General features: G+C 45.3%; 1 protein-coding gene across 3 annotated transcripts in view; it reads left to right on the top strand.

The window, feature by feature from the left end:
• The window catches only part of LOC143274879 (uncharacterized), a 99,414-nt gene that overhangs the window by 70,033 nt on the left and 7,414 nt on the right, over positions 1 to 21,967 (top strand). For all 3 annotated transcript variants that reach the window (XM_076578850.1, XM_076578849.1, XM_076578851.1), the window contains 8 exons: positions 3,069 to 3,193; positions 5,090 to 5,205; positions 8,427 to 8,539; positions 11,018 to 11,165; positions 15,341 to 15,510; positions 16,574 to 16,656; positions 18,807 to 18,873; positions 20,525 to 20,695. In XM_076578850.1, the coding sequence (XP_076434965.1) occupies positions 3,069 to 3,193; positions 5,090 to 5,205; positions 8,427 to 8,539; positions 11,018 to 11,165; positions 15,341 to 15,510; positions 16,574 to 16,656; positions 18,807 to 18,873; positions 20,525 to 20,695 (993 nt within the window). The remainder of the gene's footprint in view (positions 1 to 3,068; positions 3,194 to 5,089; positions 5,206 to 8,426; positions 8,540 to 11,017; positions 11,166 to 15,340; positions 15,511 to 16,573; positions 16,657 to 18,806; positions 18,874 to 20,524; positions 20,696 to 21,967) is intronic.

A 21,967-nucleotide genomic window follows, 5' to 3' on the forward strand; every position in this document is an offset into this window, starting at 1 on the left:
TGACAGCCCTTTTGTTGCCCTTGGTTCTTTTACATGCGTTTCATGCATCATGCACATGAGACCTCGGTTTATCGAATGACTGGCACCCAGACCACCACGCAAGATTTAGCAGATGGAAATGAAAATCTTGGGTGCATATATGGGGGTCGAACCTAGGTGGATGCATAACCACTCGGCCATGACTCCACCAGGACAACACTCCACTGACATAAAAAAATAAAATAAAAAACAAAGAAAAAAAAAAGAAGAGGTTTTTTGTTTTGTTTTTTGTGATCTTGAACAGAAAAGTCAGGGTGAAGTGACTGACATTTTTCAGTGGGTTTGAAGGATATGTAATTATCCATTGAAGTCAGAGAAATGACTATCAGGTCAGTGGTTGAATAACTGTTAGCTCATGTTTCTGGTGGAGTTTCTGATATCAAAGGGGTGTGTGTATGTTTGTTTGTGTGTGTGTGTGTGTGTGTGTGTGTGTGTGTGTGTGAACATGTGTGTGTGTGTGTGTGTGTGAATGAACATGTGTGTGTGTGTGTGTGTGTGTGTGTGTGTGTGTGTGAGTGAGTGAACAGGAGTGGATGTTTAGTAAGTGACTGACACACACTGACTGTTGTATGTTACCTGTGTGTGACACAGTACATGACTGACACACACTGACTGCTGTGTGTTACCTGTGTGTGACACAGTACATGACTGACACACACTGACTGCTGTGTGTTACCTGTGTGTGACACAGTACATGACTGACACACACTGACTGCTGTGTGTTAACTGTGTGTGACACAGTACATGAAGGACACACACTGACTGCTGTATGTTACCTGTGTGTGACACAGTACATGACTGACACACACTGACTGCTGTGTGTCACCTGTGTGTGACACAGTACATGACTGACACACACTGACTGCTGTGTGTTACCTGTGTGTGACACAGTACATGACTGACACACACTGACTGCTGTGTGTTACCTGTGTGTGACACAGTACATGACTGACACACACTGACTGCTGTATGTTACCTGTGTGTGACACAGTACATGACTGACACACACTGACTGCTGTGTGTTACCTGTGTGTGACACAGTACATGACTGACACACACTGACTGCTGTGTGTTACCTGTGTGTGACACAGTACATGACTGACACACACTGACTGCTGTGTGTTACCTGTGTGTGACACAGTACATGACTGACACACACTGACTGCTGTATGTTACCTGTGTGTGACACAGTACATGACTGACACACACTGACTGCTGTGTGTTACCTGTGTGTGACACAGTACATGACTGACACACACTGACTGCTGTGTGTTACCTGTGTGTGACACAGTACATGACTGACACACACTGACTGCTGTATGATACCTGTGTGTGACACAGTACATGACTGACACACACTGACTGCTGTGTGTTACCTGTGTGTGACACAGTACATGACTGACACACACTGACTGCTGTATGTTACCTGTGTGTGACACAGTACATGACTGACACACACTGTTGTATGTTACCTGTGTGTGACACAGTACATGACTGACACACACTGACTGTTGTATGTTACCTGTGTGTGACACAGTACATGACGGACACACACTGACTGCTGTGTGTCACCTGTGTGTGACACAGTACATGACTGACACACACTGACTGCTGTATGTTACCTGTGTGTGACACAGTACATGACTGACACACACTGACTGCTGTGTGTTACCTGTGTGTGACACAGTACATGACTGACACACACTGACTGCTGTGTGTTACCTGTGTGTGACACAGTACATGACTGACACACACTGACTGCTGTGTGTTACCTGTGTCTGACACAGTACATGACTGACACACACTGACTGCTGTGTGATACCTGTGTGTGACACAGTACATGACTGACACACACTGACTGCTGTATGTTACCTGTGTGTGACACAGTACATGACTGACACACACTGACTGCTGTGTGTTACCTGTGTGTGACACAGTACATGAAGGACACACACTGACTGCTGTGTGTTACCTGTGTGTGACACAGTACTTGAAGGACACACACTGACTGCTGTGTGTTACCTGTGTGTGACACAGTACATGACTGACACACACTGACTGCTGTGTGTTACCTGTGTGTGACACAGTACATGACTGACACACACTGACTGCTGTATGTTACCTGTGTGTGACACAGTACATGACTGACACACACTGTTGTATGTTACCTGTGTGTGACACAGTACATGACTGACACACACTGTTGTATGTTACCTGTGTGTGACACAGTACATGACTGACACACACTGACTGCTGTGTGTTACCTGTGTGTGACACAGTACATGACTGACACACACTGACTGCTGTGTGATACCTGTGTGTGACACAGTACATGACTGACACACACTGACTGCTGTGTGTTACCTGTGTGTGACACAGTACATGACTGACACACACTGACTGCTGTGTGTTACCTGTGTGTGACACAGTACATGACTGACACACACTGACTGCTGTGTGTTACCTGTGTGTGACACAGTACATGACTGACACACACTGACTGCTGTGTGTTACCTGTGTGTGACACAGTACATGACTGACACACACTGACTGCTGTGTGTTACCTGTGTGTGACACAGTACATGAAGGACACACACTGACTGCTGTGTGTTACCTGTGTGTGACACAGTACATGATGGACACACACTGACTGTTGTGTGTTACCTGTGTGTGACACAGTACATGACTGACACACACTGACTGCTGTGTGTTACCTGTGTGTGACACAGTACATGACTGACACACACTGACTGCTGTGTGTCACCTGTGTGTGACACAGTACATGAAGGACACACACTGACTGCTGTGTGATACCTGTGTGTGACACAGTACATGACTGACACACACTGACTGCTGTGTGATACCTGTGTGTGACACAGTACATGACTGACACACACTGACTGCTGTATGTTACCTGTGTGTGACACAGTACATGACTGACACACACTGACTGCTGTGTGTTACCTGTGTGTGACACAGTACATGATGGACACACACTGACTGCTGTATGTTACCTGTGTGTGACACAGTACATGACTGACACACACCTGGACGAGGTGTGGCACAAGTTCCTGGTGGGCCTGCTGGCAGACATCCAGCTTCTGCCCAACCCCTACCCCCGCTTCCTGTCCACCATGCGGGGATGCACCGTCAGGTACAGGTGTACTTACATGTGTACAGTTAGGTACAGGTGTACTTACATGTGTACAGTTAGGTACAGGTGTACTTTCATGCATAGAGTTAGGTACAGGTGTACTTACATGCGTAGAGTTAGTACGGGTGTACTTACATATGTACAGTTAGGTACGGGTGTACTTACATGTGTACAGTTAGGTATGGGTGTACTTACATGTGTACAGTTAGGTACAGTTGTATGTGAAGATAGACATACAGCTCCAGCTGGGGTATGGGTGTACTTGCATACTGCCTACACTGTACATATTTGTATGGAGTGAGGTATGGGTGCACTTACATACTGCATACACTGCACATACATATATGGAATGAGGTACGGGTGCACTTACAAACTGCATACACTGCATATACATGCATGGAGTGAGGTACGGGTGCACTTACATACTGCCTACACTGCACATGTATGGAGTGAGGTACGGGTGCACTTACATACTGCCTACACTGCACATACATGTATGGTGTGAGGTACGGGTGCACTTACATACTGAGTACATTGCACATACATGTATGGAGTGAGGTACGGGTGCACTTCCTTGAGGGGGGTGTGTCATTAGGTTTGGGTGTACTTACATAGTGAATACACACTGTTCATACATGTATGCAGTGAGAAATGGGTGTACTTACATGAGGGGGGTTGCTGTTGGTTGTGGGCATTGTCACTTACTGCATTCACTGCACATTCTCATGTGCCTCAAGGTACAGTTGTACTCGCATACTAGTAAGCTGCATACAATGCACACATGTATGTAAGTGTCCTTACATATTGCACGCACTGAGCATACATGTGTGTCACAAGGTTCGGGTGTACTTACTGCATGCACTGCATATACATGTATGGAGTGAGGTACATATGTACTTATATACTGCATGTACTGTGCATACCTGTATGAAGTGAGGTACAGATGTACATGCATACTGCATATGCTGCACATACCTGTATGGAGTGAGGTACAGATATACTTGCATACTGCATACACGACACATACCTGTTTTGAGTGAGGTGTAGATGTACTTGCATACTGCATGGAGTGAGGTACCGATGTACTTGCATACTGCATACACTACACACACCTGTATGGAGTGAGGTACAGATGTACTTGCATACTGCATGGATTGAAGTACTGATGTACTTGCATACTGTATGGAGTGAGGTACAGATATACTTGCATACTGCATACACTGCACACACCTGTATGGAGTGAGGTACAGATGTACTTGCATACTGCATACACTGCACATTCATGCATGGGGTGAGGTACAGACGTACTTAACATACTGCACACACTACACATACACGTGTGCTGTAAAGTGCAGGTGTACTGGCATCCTGTATACCCTGTATACTGTGCAGATCTGCCCATAAGGCCAGGGTGTACTTTGTATTTGTATTTGTATTTCTTTTTATCACAACAGATTTCTCTGTGTGAAATTCAGGCTGCTCTCCCCAGGGAGAGCGCGTCGCTACACTACAGCGCCACCCATTTTTTTTTTTGTATTTTTTCCTGCGTGCAGTTTTATTTGTTTTTCCTATCGCAGTGGATTTTTCTACAGAATTTTGCCAGGAACAACCCTTTTGTTGCCGTGGGTTCTTTTACGTGCGCTAAGTGCATGCTGCACACGGGACCTCGGTTTATCGTCTCATCCGAATGACTAGCGTCCAGACCACTGGAGGGGGAGAAAATATCGGCGGCTGAGCTGTGATTCGAACCAGCGCGCTCAGATTCTCTCGCTTCCTGTGCGGACGCGTTACCTCTAGGCCATCACTCCACATACATACTTCATTGCACATACATACATATGCAGTGGTTCGACTGATCAGCATCTGTTTTCGATGGCTGTGGCAAACAATTTTCAGAATGGACGTGTGCTACGAGAAGGAGTCAGCGCTACAGGAACGACTGGTGGCCATGTCGGCTCAGCTGGTGGACATGGATAACTACATTTACCAGCTGCCCGGGTGTCAGGCCTTTGGTCAGTGTCCGGTCTTCCTTCTCTCTTCCTTTCTTTCTTTCTGGTTTACTTTCTTTCTTTCTTTCTGTCTTTCTTCTTTCTTTCTTTAATTTTTTTTTTTTTTTTAGCTCTTTCTTTCTATTTTTCTTTTTTCTTTTCTTTCTTCCTTTCTTTCTTTCTTATCTTTCATTCTTTCTTTCGTCCTTTCTTTCTTCATTTCTTTCTTTCTTTCTTTCTTTTCTTTCTTTCCTTCTTTTCTTTTTATCTGCCTTCTTGGAGATAGATATATGAGAGCTATTCTTTTTCAGTCACACTTGATGTCGCCTTCTGTTTTCTTTCTTTCCTTCTTTCCTTCTTCTCTTTATATCTGTCTTTTTGGGGATAAATATTGTAGAGCTATACTTGTTCAGTCACCGCTGATCTCACCTTTTGTTTTTTGCTTTAATTTCTTTTATTTATTTCTTCCTTTTTTCCTTACCTTCTTACTTTCTTTCTCTTTCTTCCTTCCTTTCCTCCTTTTTTCTTTTCTTTCTTTGTTTTTTCTTTCTTTCTATTCTCATTATTTATTTCTTCCTCTTTTTTTTTCTTTCTTTCTTTCTTTCTTTCTTTCTTTCTTCCTTTCTCTCTTTTTTCTTTCTTACATTTTTCCTTCATTGCTTTCTTTTTTTTCTTTTATCTTTTTCTTTCTTTCTTTCTTTCCTTCTTGCTCTCTTTCTTTTATAGTTTTTGGGACTCGTGAATATACTGTTAGACTTGAACACAGGCACACAGGCTCTCACACACACAAAGAATGCAGTCAATCCCAAACATTTTCTAAATTTGACACCAGCAGCACATTCAAAACAAAGTCTAATGTATAGAATTCGTCTAAATGCCTTTCTAAAAATATAAAATGTATATGCGGTAAGCAAATAACTGTAAGCCATCTACTCATTCATTGTCTGAGCATAAGACCGTTAATTCCAAAAGATGAAGTTGATGACTTTTCTTCCAATATTTCATTAGCCACTGAAAAGATTTTGAATGATTATTCATTGCTTAGAATGTTTTCAGAAATTTTAAACTCCAGTCCAGTTGGTATCCTCCTTTGATGTATTATAATTAATGTTGTTATTTATATTGACATTGTTGTAGGTTAATACTTGATGATATGCTTATACATATTCTCCCTCCCATGACACCTCATTCAATACACACCACAATCTCTTTAGACTTTTTCTTATAATAATATACCTTTCCTCTGATACATAACATGAACACTTTTTTACACTAATATTCACATGCATTCACTTTCCTTTATCCACTACTTTACTCCTTTCCGTCTAAAAACACTTACAGTGAATAGACGTTAAACTGAAGAAAACACACACACACACACACATGCACACTATGTATGTAGTGTTTAAGTAGATGTTTTAAGTATTTTATGTTTTCAACTTAAATGACTGTGATTCTTGTTTAGTGATTATGCAACATACGCCACAAACGAATTGCTGTTCTTGGAGGTGATAAAGTATTCTGTATTCTTTTTTTTTCTTTTTTTGCTATGAACAAAGTTCTTTATTCATTTGATGTTCATCCTCACCCAGAAGAAGGAGGAAGCAGCCATGAAGCTGTCAAGAAATGACAAAATGAAAGAGTTCCTTCATTCAGTGTACACGTTGAAGGATGAACAAGTCAGCTTTTCAACAGGAATAGCTGCACACTCCCAGCTTCTCCACAAACCGCCAGAAACAACAGCACAGTTTCCATACTTCATCTGTGATTGCCACTTTCAGTTTGTTTCCCGAGATGGCATCACCGTGTTTGAACATATCCATAAATGCTACCCCACATCTGCTAGGCAGGTGCCTGACCAGCAGCATAACCCAAGACGCTTAGTCAGGCCTTGAGTGCATGCGTATCATACCTGTGTACCTATCAGAGTGGATTTCTTCTACAGAATTTTGCCCGAGGACAACACTCTCAGTTTATCGTCTCATCTGAATGACTAGCGTCCAGACCGCCACTCAAGGTCTAGTGGAGGGGGAGTAAATATCGGCGGCCAAGCCGTGATTCGAACCAGCGTGCTCAGATTCTCTCGCTGCCTTGGCCATCACTCCACATATGTACAGCGTGTTGTGTGGTTAGGCCCCCAGTTATATTCTGTATCCTGTACACACTGTGTGTCGTGTCATCAGGCCCCATGCTATATTCTGTATCCTGTACACACTGTGTGTCATGTCATCATGCCCCATGCTATATTCTGTATCCTGTACACACTGTGTGTTGTGTCATCAGGCCCCATGCTATATTCTGTATCCTATACACACTGTGTCATGTCATCAGGCCCCATGCTATATTCTGTATCCTGTACACACTGTGTGTCGTGTCATCAGGCCCCATGCTATATTCTGTATCCTGTACACACTGTGTTGTGTCATCAGGCCCCATGCTATATTCTGTATCCTGTACACACTGTGTGTCGTGTCATCAGGCCCCATGCTATATTCTGTATCCTGTACACACTGTGTTGTGTCATCAGGCCCCATGCTATATTCTGTATCCTGTACACACTGTGTGTCATGTCATCAGGCCCCCAGCTATATTCTGTATCCTGTACACACTGTGTGTCATGTCATCAGGCCCCATGCTATATTCTGTATCCTGTACACACTGTGTGTTGTGTCATCAGGCCCCCAGCTATATTCTGTATCCTGTACACACTGTGTGTTGTGTCATCAGGCCCCATGCTATATTCTGTATCCTGTACACACTGTGTGTTGTGTCATCAGGCCCCATGCTATATTCTGTATCCTGTACACACTGTGTGTTGTGTCATCAGGCCCCATGCTATATTCTGTATCCTGTACACACTGTGTTGTGTCATCAGGCCCCATGCTATATTCTGTATCCTGTACACACTGTGTTGTGTCATCAGGCCCCATGCTATATTCTGTATCCTGTACACACTGTGTGTCGTGTCATCAGGCCCCATGCTATATTCTGTATCCTGTACACACTGTGTGTCGTGTCATCAGGCCCCATGCTATATTCTGTATCCTATACACACTGTGTTGTGTCATCAGGCCCCATGCTATATTCTGTATCCTGTACACACTGTGTTGTCATCAGGCCCCATGCTATATTCTGTATCCTGTACAGACTGTGTTGTGTCATCAGGCCCCATGCTATATTCTGTATCCTGTACACACTGTGTTGTGTCATCAGGCCCCATGCTATATTCTGTATCCTGTCATCAGGTCCCCAGCCTTCGCTGAGCATGGTTGATGCCGGAGCCTTTGTCCCTGTGTTGACCCGTATAGAGGAGTACCTGGTGAACAAGAGCTACATACACAGGAAGGGGCCCTACAGGGTGAGTGTGTCAACGCTCAGCATGCATCACAGATTGACATAAGCTTTACATTTGGGCCAACAGTAAAGAGAAAGCTGTATGATCAGTGGTTTGTCCATTACAGTGGGAACACATTGTAATCGTGAACACAGCGCAGGCCTCCAATGGTGGTGCAGGATTGTTCCAAGGGCGGGTGGAGACAGTGCTTCTCTGGGTCCTCCCCCCCCCCCCCCAGCACCTACGGGTGTTTCTCTTTCTTCTTCAAGACTGCACTGGCTCTTTGTGCTACAGCCTTGGGGGTTAGTTGGCCCTGGGGAAGCATCCCAGCGCCGACTGTCCTAAAACCCTCTTGTCAAAGAGAGTGGGGCTGTAACTTGGGCAAGACACTGTCCACTATAATCAAATTCTGGCCCAGATAGTATTTGTATTTTGTATTTCTTTTTATCACAACAGATTTCTCTGTGTGAAATTCAGGCTGCTCTCCCCTGGGAGAGCGCGTCGCTATACTACAGCGCCACCCTTTTTTTTTTTTTTTTTTCCTGCGTGCAGTTTTTTATTTGTTTTTCCTATCGAAGTGGATTTTCCTTCAGAATTTTGCCAGGAACAACCCTTTTGTTGCCGTGGGTTCTTTTACGTGCGCTAAGTGCATGCTGCACATGGGACCTCAGTTTATCGTCTCATCCAAATGACTAGCGTCCAGACCACCACTCAAGGTCTAGTGGAGGGGGCAAAAATATCAGCAGCTGAGCCATGATTCGAACCAGCGTGCTCAGATTCTCTCGCTTCCTAGGTGGACGTGTTACCTCTAGGCCATCAGTTGCCTCCTCTGCTGTTCAGATGGTCATAGTGAGACAGGACTACCATACACCTGTATGGAGGAATACCTGGTGAACAAGAACTCGAACTCGAACATTTTAATGACTAGGCCATTTGCCCGTGTCAAGGGGGTGGGGGTTGGGGATCGGGAGGTAGGGAGTACAGGGACAATTATACAGGCAGTCTGAAACACAAGTCATCACCGTGAAACATACATGTTTGCTTAAATTCAAAAGAGGGTGTAAGCAATTCCTGGAAAGTACAAATCATTTCATTCACATTTGAATCAACAACATGCATGGGAACGCGTGCGCGCGCGCCTACGCACACACATACACCGCATGGACATCAGCATCATGTCATTTGTCTAAAACACCATTTCAAATTGGCAATAGCAACAATATACTTTTGAACAACTATCATGCCAAACACACACACACACACACACACATGCACTGGTGAACAAGAGCTACATGGACAGGGCGGGGCTGTGCAGGGTGGGTGTGTACCACATGCAGTCTCCGTGCCGTGGGGAGGATGGACAGTGCTTTCGTGTTAGCCCCTGATTGATCGCAACCCTGTGGTTTCTCATGGAGATTGCGGGATTGGGAGAAAGTGTGGTCGTTTTCCCCTCCTGAGTTTTCTCTCCGTTGTGAGAAATCCTGGGGTGGGTGTGAGAAATCCTGGGGTGGGTGTGAGAAGGTGTGAGGTGTGGGGTGGGTGTGAGAAGGTGTGAGGTGTGGGGTGTGAGAAATCCTGGGGTGGGTGTGAGAAATCCTGGGGTGGGTGTGAGAAGGTGTGGGGTGGGTGTGAGAAATCCTGGGGTGGGTGTGAGAAGGTGTGAGGTGTGGGGTGGGTGTGAGAAGGTGTGGGGTGGGTGTGAGAAGGTGTGAGGTGTGGGGTGGGTGTGAGAAAGTGTGAGAAAGCGTGGGTGGGTGTGAGAAAGTGTGGGGTGGGTTTTGAGAAAGTGTGGGGTGGGTGTGAGAAATCATGGGGTGGGTGTGAGAAAGTGTGGGGTGGATGTGAGAAAGTGTGGGGTGGGTGTGAGAAAGTGTGAGAAAGTGTGGGGTGGGTGTGAGAAAGTGTGGGGTGGGTGTGAGAAATCATGGGGTGGGTGTGAGAAAGTGTGGGGTGGGTGTGAGAAATCATGGGGTGGGTGTGAGAAAGTGTGGGGTGGGTGTGAGAAAGTGTGGGGTAGGTGTGAGAAATCATGGGTGGGTGTGAGAAAGTGTGGGGTGGGTGTGAGAAATCATGGGGTGGGTGTGAGAAAGTGTGGGGTGGGTGTGAGAAATCATGGGTGGGTGTGAGAAAGTGTGGGGTGGGTGTGAGAAAGCATGGGTGGGTGTATTATATGTTGTACAGGTGTGTGTGTGTGTGTGTGTGTGTGTGTGTGTAATGTATTATATGTTGTACAGGTGTGTGTGTGTGTGTGTGTGTGTGTGTGTGTGTAATGTATTATATGTTGTGCAGGTGTGTGTGTGTGTGTGTGTAAAATATTATATGTTGTGCAGGTGTGTGTGTGTGTGTGTGTAATGTATTATATGTAGTACAGGTGTGTGTGTGTGTATGTGTGTGTGTGTTTAATGTATTGTAATGTACTATATATTGTACAGGAGTGTGTGTGTGTGTGTGTGTGTGTGTGTGTGTGTGCATGTGTAATGCCTGACACCCTGTGTCATACAGGTGGGGGTGTGTCTGGGCATGAGTGCCCCCAGCAGTCTGTACGGCAAGGTGATGCCCTATCTGCACAGCGTGGAGCTGCAGGAGCACTACTACATCCAGGGCCCAGCCGGCTGTCAGGCCAGCGCCACGCAGCTCTTCGGCAGGATGGGTGAGACGCCCGCACCACTGACACATGTGTATATGCATGCACATGCACACATGCATGCAGGCACACACATATGCACACACCTACACACGCTTGCTTGCAGGCACATACACAGACACAGACACACACACAGACACACACACACACACACACACACACTTTCTCTCTCTCTCTCTCACTCTCTCTCTCCCTCACAGCCGACACAGACATAGAGACACACACACACTCTTTCTCTCTCTCTCTCTCTCTCTCTCTCTCTGTCTCACACACACACACACACACACACACACACACACACACACACACACACTTCCAGAATTCTGTTTCCTTTGACCCCTTTTGGGGTATGGAGGATTACAAACAGAATCAGTGCCTTGACAGAGTGACCAGATGTGTTCAGGTGAGTGCAGGTGTTTGCACATCAGTTTGTCAGTGTAACTTTCAGTGATTTGAATGCCCTTTGCACATTAATTTTGTCAATGATATTGAAAGCGATCTGGAAAGCTGTCAGCACATTAACTTGTCTATATGAAAAAGTGATTTGAATGATCTCTGTACATTGATTTTGACAGAGTAACTGAAAGTGATTTGAATGCCATTTGCACATTGATTTTGACAGAGTGAAATTTGAATGCCATCTGCACATTAATTTGTTCATCTGACGTGGAGTGATTTGAATGCTTTTTGCACGTTAATTTTGTCCATGTAATTAAAAGTGATTTGGAAAGCTCTCAACACAGTAGTTTGTCAGTGTAACTGAAAGTGATTTTAATGTGCTCTCCCAGTTAATTTTGTCAGCGTAACTGAAAGTGATTTGTAATGCCCTCTGTTTAGTGATTAGACAGTGTAATGATATGGAATCATCTATGCTTATCAATTTGCCAGTGCAAATGAAAAGTGATCTGGGAACATTTAAAGACTTGGAAGACATTGTGGACACGCAGAGAACAAGTCATTTTACCTGGAGAGGGATCCCCACTGATAGGCTGACAGAGACATACACTGTATGGTATCCCCATTGATAGGCTGACAGTTTTTAAATGATATTGATGGATTTTTTTTTTTAATCTCACATCCAGAATTTTTTAGATAAAAGAGCACTGGTATTCCATTTTCTAGACTTGATGCAGGTTGATAAAGATTAAAACATTGTTTGGGTTTTTTTTTCGATACGGTGTTGTTTGATCATAGCATTGTGAAGTGAAGCGTGTTCCTACTGAGCAGAGCATTGTGTGTGGTGGTGTACCCATTCTGTGGTGGTGTGTCCATAACACGTCCACACTGAGGCAGCAAGCCGTTCTGTGTCCGCTCTCGCCCATGTGCTTTCTGAAGACCAGGAGTCTCTGTGTTATGACCTGGGATCCTTGTCTTCAGCACTCTTGGCTGTGGATGTTTGCACCATAACCCCTCACCTTATTATCAAACACATTCACAGCGTGTGTTCCATAACACCGCACGTTACTATCAAACAAATGCACAGCCAGTGCACCATAACCCCTCACCTTATTATCAAACACATTCACAGCGTGTGTTCCATAACACCGCACGTTATTATCAAACAAATTCACAGCCTGTGTTCCATAACACCACACGTTATTATCAAACAAATTCACAGCCTGTGTCCCATAACACCACACTTTATCATGAAACAAATTCATAGCATGTGTTCCATAACACTGCACGTTATTATCAAACAAATTCACAGCATGTGTTCTGTCTATAGTTTGCACCATAACACCACTCGTTTTTGTTGAACAAACTCACAGGTTGTGTTCTGTCTATAATTTGCACCAAGACATCATAGGTTTTTGTCAAAGTCACAGCGTGTGTTCTGTCTATAGTTCACACCGTAATACCATACGTTTTGTGGAACAAATTCACCAGTTGTGTTCAGTCAACAGTTTACATGTATGTTCACATGCTAAAAACATTGGCAGTACACGCACACATGGCACACCCAACACCGTATCAGTGTAAACGTTGGCAGTGCAAGCGCACATGGCACACCCGACACCGTATCAGTGTAAACGTTGGCAGTGCAAGCACACATGGCACACCCGACACCGTATCAGTGTAAACGTTGGCAGTACAAGCACACTTGGCACACCCAACACCGTATCAGTGTAAACGTTGGCAGTGCAAGCACACATGGCACACCCGACACCGTATCAGTGTAAACGTTGGCAGTGCAAGCGCACATGGCACACCCGACACCGTATCAGTGTAAACGTTGGCAGTACAAGCGCACATGGCACACCCAGTCAGTGTAAACGTTGGCAGTGCAAGCGCACATGGCACATCCAACACCGTATCAGTGTAAACATTGGCAGTACAAGCGCACATGGCACACCCAGTCAGTGTAAACGTTGGCAGTGCAAGCGCACATGGCACACCCAGTCAGTGTAAACGTTGGCAGTGCAAGCACACATGGCACACCCAACACCGTATCAGTGTAAACGTTGGCAGTGCAAGCACACATGGCACACCCAACACCATATCAGTGTAAACGTTGGCAGTGCAAGCGCACATGGCACACCCAGTCAGTGTAAACGTTGGCAGTGCAAGCACACATGGCACACCCAACACCATATCAGTGTAAACGTTGGCAGTGCAAGCGCACATGGCACACCCAACACCGTATCAGTGTAAACGTTGGCAGTGCAAGCACACATGGCACATCCAACACCGTATCAGTGTAAACGTTGGCAGTGCAAGCACACATGGCACACCCGACACTGTATCAGTGTAAACGTTGGCAGTGCAAGCGCACATGGCACACCCAACACCGTATCAGTGTAAACATTGGCAGTACAAGCGCACATGGCACACCCAGTCAGTGTAAACGTTGGCAGTGCAAGCGCACATGGCACATCCAACACCGTATCAGTGTAAACATTGGCAGTACAAGCGCACATGGCACACCCAGTCAGTGTAAACGTTGGCAGTGCAAGCACACATGGCACACCCGACACCGTATCAGTGTAAACGTTGGCAGTGCAAGCGCACATGGCACACCCAACACCGTATCAGTGTAAACGTTGGCAGTGCAAGCACACATGGTACACCAAACACCATATCAGTGTAAACATTGGCAGTACAAGCACACATGGCACACCAAACGTTGGCAGTACAAGCACACTTGGCACACCCAACACCGTATCAGTGTAAACGTTGGCAGTGCAAGCACACATGGCACATCCAACACCGTATCAGTGTAAACGTTGGCAGTGCAAGCGCACATGGCACACCCAACACCGTATCAGTGTAAACGTTGGCAGTGCAAGCGCACATGGCACACCCAACACCGTATCAGTGTAAACGTTGGCAGTGCAAGCGCACATGGCACACCCAACACCGTATCAGTGTAAACGTTGGCAGTGCAAGCGCACATGGCACACCCAACACCGTATCAGTGTAAACGTTGGCAGTGCAAGCGCACATGGCACACCCGACACCGTATCGGTGTAAACGTTGGCAGTGCAAGCGCACATGGCACACCCGACACCGTATCGGTGTAAACGTTGGCAGTGCAAGCGCACATGGCACTCCCAACACCGTATCAGTGTAAACGTTGGCAGTGCAAGCGCACATGGCACTCCCAACACCGTATCAGTGTAAACGTTGGCAGTGCAAGCGCACATGGCACACCCAACACCGTATCAGTGTAAACGTTGGCAGTGCAAGCACACATGGCACACCCAACACCATATCAGTGTAAACGTTGGCAGTGCAAGCGCACATGGCACTCCCAACACTGTATCAGTGTAAACGTTGGCAGTGCAAGCACACATGGCACACCCAACACCATATCAGTGTAAACGTTGGCAGTGCAAGCGCACATGGCACTCCCAACACCGTATCAGTGTAAACGTTGGCAGTGCAAGCGCACATGGCACTCCCAACACCGTATCAGTGTAAACGTTGGCAGTGCAAGCGCACATGGCACACCCAACACCGTATCAGTGTAAACGTTGGCAGTGCAAGCGCACATGGCACACCCAACACCGTATCAGTGTAAACGTTGGCAGTGCAAGCGCACATGGCACACCCAACACCGTATCAGTGTAAACGTTGGCAGTGCAAGCGCACATGGCACACCCGACACCGTATCAGTGTAAACGTTGGCAGTGCAAGCGCACATGGCACACCCGACACCGTATCGGTGTAAACGTTGGCAGTGCAAGCGCACATGGCGGATCTGATAGAGACGGCTTACTTCCCCATTGTGGGGGTGATCATGGGCCATGAGAAGGTGCGCTGGTCCTGGGACAGCATCGTCAACAAGCGGCACGGCTTCTGGCTGGAGCTGGAGATGACCTGCGCCCGCAAGGAGCCCATCTACATGAAGGTGTGTGTGTGTGTGTGTGTGTGTAAGAGAGAGAAAGAGAAAGATTATGTGTGTGTGAGTGTCTGTGTGAGAGAGAGAGAGAGAGAGAGAGAGAGAGAGAGAATGAGTGTGTGTGTGAGTGTCTGTATGTGTGTGAGAGAGAGAGTGAGTGTGTGTGTGTGTGTGTGTGTGTGTGTGTGTGTGTGTCTGTATGTGTGTGTGTGTGAGAGAGAAAGAGAGAGAGAGAGTGTGTGAGTGTGTGTGTGTGTGTGAGAGAGAGAGACAGAGAGAGAGAGTGAAAGAAAGAGTGTGTGTGTGAGAGAAAGAGAGAGAGAGAGAGAGTGTGTGTGTGTCTTTCTTTATGTGTGTGAGAGAGAGATAGTGTGCGTGTGTGTGAGTGTGTGTGTGTGTGTGTGTGGGGGGGGGGGGATGTGTGTGTGTGAGCAGTGTGTGTGTGGGGGGGGAGAGAGCATGTGTGTGTGTTTGTGAGGGAGGGGAGCAGTGGTGTTTACAACGAGCCTGTGATTGCAGAACTTAATTTCCATGTGGATTAATAAAGTGCTTTTGATTTGATTAATGTCATGTCTCATGATATATATATATATATATATATATATATATATATATATATATATATATATATATATATATATATTGGTGTGAGTCATGTGCAGTATAATGTACTGACAACATTGGCAGTGTCATACCTCAAAATGAACTGACATTTGTGTCATACCTCATAATGCACTGATGACATTGGCAGTGTCATACCTCATAATGCACTGATGACATTGGCAGTGTCATACCTCATAATGCACTGATGACATTGGCAGTGCCATACCTCATAATGCACTGACGACATTGGCAGTGTCATACCTCATAATGTACTGAAGACATTGGCAGTGTCATACCTCATAATGTACTGAAGACATTGGCAGTGTCATACCTCATAATGCACTGACGACATTGGCAGTGTCATACCTCATAATGCACTGATGACATTGGCATTGTCATACCTCGCAATGCACTGACGACATTGGCAGTGTCATATGTCATAATGTACTGATGCCATTCCCTGTGGCAGGCCTACATTCAGATGGACGGGTGGCGTTATCTGATGGTGCGAAAACACTTCCTGCTGCACTTCATCTCTGAGGACACTATGGAGTGAGTGCCAGCATTCATACCTAGAGAGGAGTGGAATAGCCATCACCTGTTGTGTCATAGCGTCACATTCATACATAGAGAGGCGTGGAATAGCCATCACCTGTTGTGTCATAGCGTCACATTCATACATAGAGAGGTGTGGAATAGCCAACACCTGTTGTGTCATAGCGTCACATTCATACCTAGAGAGGTGTGGAATAGCCAGCAAATGTTGTGTCATAGCGTCACATTCATACATAGAGAGGCGTGGAATAGCCATCACCTGTTGTGTCATAGCGTCACATTCATACATAGAGTGGTGTGGAATAGCCAACAGCTGTTGTGTCATAGCGTCACATTCATACATAGAGTGGTGTGGAATAGCCAGCACTTGTTGTGTCATAGCGTCACATTCATACATAGAGAGGTGTGGAATAGCCATCACCTGTTGTGTCATAGCGTCACATTCATACATAGAGTGGTGTGGAATAGCCATCACCTGTTGTGTCATAGCGTCACATTCATACATAGAGAGGTGTGGAATAGCCATCACCTGTTGTGTCATAGCGTCACATTCATACATAGAGAGGCGTGGAATAGCCATCACCTGTTGTGTCATAGCGTCACATTCATACATAGAGAGGCATGGAATAGCCAGCACTTGTTGTGTCATAGCGTCACATTCATACATAGAGTGGTGTGGAATAGCCAACACCTGTTGTGTCATAGCGTCACATTCATACATAGAGTGGTGTGGAATAGCCAGCACTTGTTGTGTCATAGCGTCACATTCATACCTAGAGTGGTGTGGAATAGCCAGCACTTATTGTGTCATAGCGTCACATTCATACATAGAGAGGCGTGGAATAGCCAGAACCTGTTGTGTCATAGCGTCAAATTCATACCTAGAGAGGTGTGGAATAGCCAACAGCTGTTGTGTCATAGCATCACATTCATACATAGAGAGGCGTGGAATAGCCAGAACCTGTTGTGTCATAGCGTCAAATTCATACCTAGAGAGGTGTGGAATAGCCAACAGCTGTTGTGTCATAGCATCACATTCATACATAGAGAGGCGTGGAATAGCCAACACCTGTTGTGTCATAGCATCACATTCATACATAGAGTGGCATGGAATAGCCATCACCTGTTGTGTCATAGCGTCACATTCATACATACAGAGGCGTGGAATAGCCAACACTTGTTGTGTCATAGCATCACATTCATACATAGAGTGGAGTGGAATAGCCAGCACCTGTTGTGTCATAGCGTCACATTCATACATAGAGTGGCATGGAATAGCCATCACCTGTTGTGTCATAGCGTCACATTCATACATACATTTTTATTTCTTGGTTGTTTTTTTTATTTGTTTGTTTGATTTGTTTTGAGAATCTTAATGTATATATATTGTTATAATGGAGAGACATCTTTTGAGACACTGAGTGAATGTGTCACCATTATGAAGAGAGATTTTTTGAGAATCTGAATGTGTATATATTGTCATTATGGAGAGACATCTTTTGAGAGACTGAGTGAATGTGTCACCATTATGAAGAGAGATTTTTTGAGAATCTGAATGTGTATATATTGTCATTATGGAGAGACATCTTTTGAGAGACTGATTGAATGTGTCGCCATAATTGAGAGATATTTTATGAGAGTCTGATTGTATATATTGCCATTATGGAGAGAAAACTTTTGACAGACTGAATGTATATGTTGTCATATGGGGAGAAATCATTTGAGGGAATAGTCATTGCAAGTGGCATTAATGATATTGTATATCATTAGTCCAGGAGTGTTGTGCAAGTTAAAAATAAGTGCAGAAAAATATGGTTAAGATGCTGGGATTGTGTTGTGATATAGGTTTGACATTTTGTCCTCTTATTTTTTTTTTTAATGAATGTTTGTTGTTTGTTGATAACAGCTTGAGATATGAATTTTTGTTGCTTTTCTTTCTTTATCTGATGCAGATAAATTGGAGCTTGAGGAAGATTTTGTGTAGGAAGACACTGAGATATATTGGTGGTCTGTTTTGTGGCGAGTTTGATATCAGCTTCTGTCTGATACAGGAGTCTGTGAGTTTTGTTTTGTTTGATAAACAGGTGTTAAAGGTGTGTGCAAAGATATTCCGATTCATGTGCAAAAATATTCTGATTCGTGTGCAGGAACAGTCGGTTCTACGAGTACAGTCCAATCAGTTTTTATGAGACTTTCTTCTTCTCAAAGGAGAGGGTGAGTTCAGCTTAAAGTATTGTGGTCCTGTATTTTAAAGATGTTCTAGAAAAAAACGAACGAATCGAGGGAGCCGAGTCGAATCGAGTACACAGAATGTAAGAATACAATAAACACAAGCCGCATGCAGCAAAATAAGGCCAAATGAATACGCTTAATAGCCAAAAAAACAAAAAAAAGCGTAAGACGAGACAGAGCGTAAACCTGACAAGATGGCGTGGAGAGCCTTGGCCAAAGGAATGATTCAGCGCTTATAGCTTTTAGAGGCGTTTGATTGGCTAAGAGCGGACCAGGCAAGACGGCTCGTCTTTTCACTGTTAGCCGCACAAAATTTGGCCAAGCAGAACAAACCGATAGGCCTAGTTTGACATGGTACAGTATATGACACCAAACATGGAGTATAATACAACTGGAAATTAACAAATAATGAGGCCAGGAGATGAAATGATTAACAAATAGTAAAGAGTGGTAGGTCTCTCCATTCTGATGGATGCCATTCTGTCCATCAAATGCTGACAAAGTGTTGTCATGTGCTATGACCTTATCTTTATGGTGTAGACTGTTTATTTCTCCAATGAAAAAAACAAAAAAACAACAACAACAGACAAGCAGAAAATTAAAGACAGGAGGAGTTTGTATTATACACAGATCTGTAACGTGCGTGTTTGATCTTCTGCATGTGTATACATGAAGGGGGTTCAGGCACTAGCATGTCTGCACATATGTTGACCCGGGAGATCAGAAAAATCTCCACCCTCTACACACCAGGCGCCGTTACCGAGATTCAAACCCGTGTCCCTCAGATTGAAAGTCCAACGCTTTAACCACTCTGGTGTTGCGTGTGTCAATAGCAGTCACAATGCTGACGCTGTTCAATACTGCACAAATCATCAGGTGTCAGTAAAGACTGTGTGGGCGCTCCCCAAGATGAATGGACAAGCCCACCATATACATATCTAGCACTGACCGCCAGGCATGCCTACACTTACTGAGGGCCAGTATTTGTCCCAGAAAACTGATTAAAAAAATTAAAAAAACGGACAAGGTGTCTTGGAAATACAGACATTTGCTGCTTGTCCCGGAAAATTAAAAAAATCTGATCATAACATTTTTGTCACAAAGTATTTAGTGGGTACAAGTGTACCCTTAGATGGCTTTCCGACCATTGCCAAAGACAGTTTGTTAAGACTGATGAAATGGCGCTGAATATTACCGAAGCCACTTCGTGAAAAGCTGGAACTGTCCGAACAGTACCGAAGCCATTTTGTGAAAGTCCGCTCGATTTCCGTCACCGGCAAAGTAACTTCGGCAAGACCAGTGGGCATGTGGGTGACCACTGACTGCGTGTTTTCATTATTTATTTATTTTTTTATTTTATTTTATTTTTTTTTCTCAAGGCCTGACTAAGCGTGTTGGGTTACACTGCTAGTCAAGCATCTGCTTGGCAGATGTGGTGTAGCGTATATGGATTCGTCTGAACGCAGTGACGCCTCCTTGAGCTACTGAAACTGAAACCGAAACTGAGATGTTTCTGAAAATAATAATACCCAGTCCCTGATTCTAATGCATGTTGTTCATGAAACAAGCAAATTTAGGGTCGGGCATACCTGTGGCCTGGACCAAAGCAGCATGGTGTCATTGTCACACACAGGCCGCCTTCCACTACCAAAATGACGGAGTGCCCAGGGGAGGCAACCCCTGCAGCGGCCCCAACTGCCAGACGGTGGGACAGTTGCTGGACGACCAGATCCTGCGTGCCCGGGACCAGGCTGACTGGTTCCTAGCTCTGCGCTACATCCTGCTGAAGGCCGTCATGAACAAGGTGTGTGTGTGGCGGGCATGGTTTGTGTTTTCTGTTGTCGTGTCGTGTATGTGTGGCAGGCATGGCTTGTGTTGTCTGTTGTCGTGTCGTGTATGTGTGGCAGGCATGGCTTGTGTTGTCTGTTGTCTTGTCGTGTATGTGTGGCAGGCATGGCTTGTGTTGTCTGTTGTCTTGTATGTGTGGCTGGCATGGCTTGTGTTGTCTGTTGTCATGTATGTGTGGCAGGCATGGCTTGTGTTGTCTGTTGTCATGTATGTGTGGCTGGCATGGCTTGTGTTGTCCGTTGTCTGTTGTCTTGTATGTGTGGCAGGCGTGGCTTGTGTTGTCTGTTGTATTTGTATGTGTGGCAGGCATGGCTTGTGTTGTCTGTTGTCTTGTATGTGTGGCTGGCATGGCTTGTGTTGTCTGTTGTCATGTATGTGTGGCAGGCATGGCTTGTGTTGTCTGTTGTCATGTATGTGTGGCTGGCATGGCTTGTGTTGTCCGTTGTCTGTTGTCTTGTATGTGTGGCAGGCGTGGCTTGTGTTGTCTGTTGTATTTGTATGTGTGGCAGGCGTGGCTTGTGTTGTCTGTTGTCATGTATGTGTGGCAGGCATGGTTTGTGTTGTCTGTTGTCTGTTGTCTTGTATGTGTGGCTGGCATGGCTTGTGTTGTCCGTTGTCTGTTGTCTTGTATGTGTGGCTGGCATGGCTTGCGTTGTCTGTTGTCATGTATGTTTGGCTGGCATGGCTTGTGTTGTCCGTTGTCTGTTGTCTTGTATGTGTGGCTGGCATGGCTTGTGTTGTCTGTTGTCTGTTGTCTTGTATGTGTGGCAGGCGTGGCTTGTGTTGTCTGTTGTATTTGTATGTGTGGCAGGCGTGGCTTGTGTTGTCTGTTGTCATGTATGTGTGGCTGGCATGGCTTGTGTTGTCTGTTGTCTTGTATGTGTGGCTGGCATGGCTTGTGTTGTCTGTTGTCTTGTATGTGTGGCTGGCATGGCTTGTGTTGTCTGTTGTATTTGTATGTGTGGCTGGCATGGCTTGTGTTGTCTGTTGTCGTGTCGTGTATGTGTGGCTGGCATGGCTTGTGTTGTCTGTTGTCTGTTGTCGTGTATGTGTGGCTGGCATGGCTTGTGTTGTCTGTTGTCTGTTGTCTTGTATGTGTGGCAGGCATGGCTTGTGTTGTCTGTTGTTGTGTGGTGTTTCATCTGTTGATTTTTCATTCCAGTTTAATGTTTCAACCCCTCCTCACTCCCCATGGTGCATCATCATCATCATCATCATCATCATCATC

This window comes from Babylonia areolata, chromosome 29 (genome assembly GCF_041734735.1).
Source record: "Babylonia areolata isolate BAREFJ2019XMU chromosome 29, ASM4173473v1, whole genome shotgun sequence".
NCBI lineage: Eukaryota > Metazoa > Mollusca > Gastropoda > Neogastropoda > Buccinidae > Babylonia > Babylonia areolata.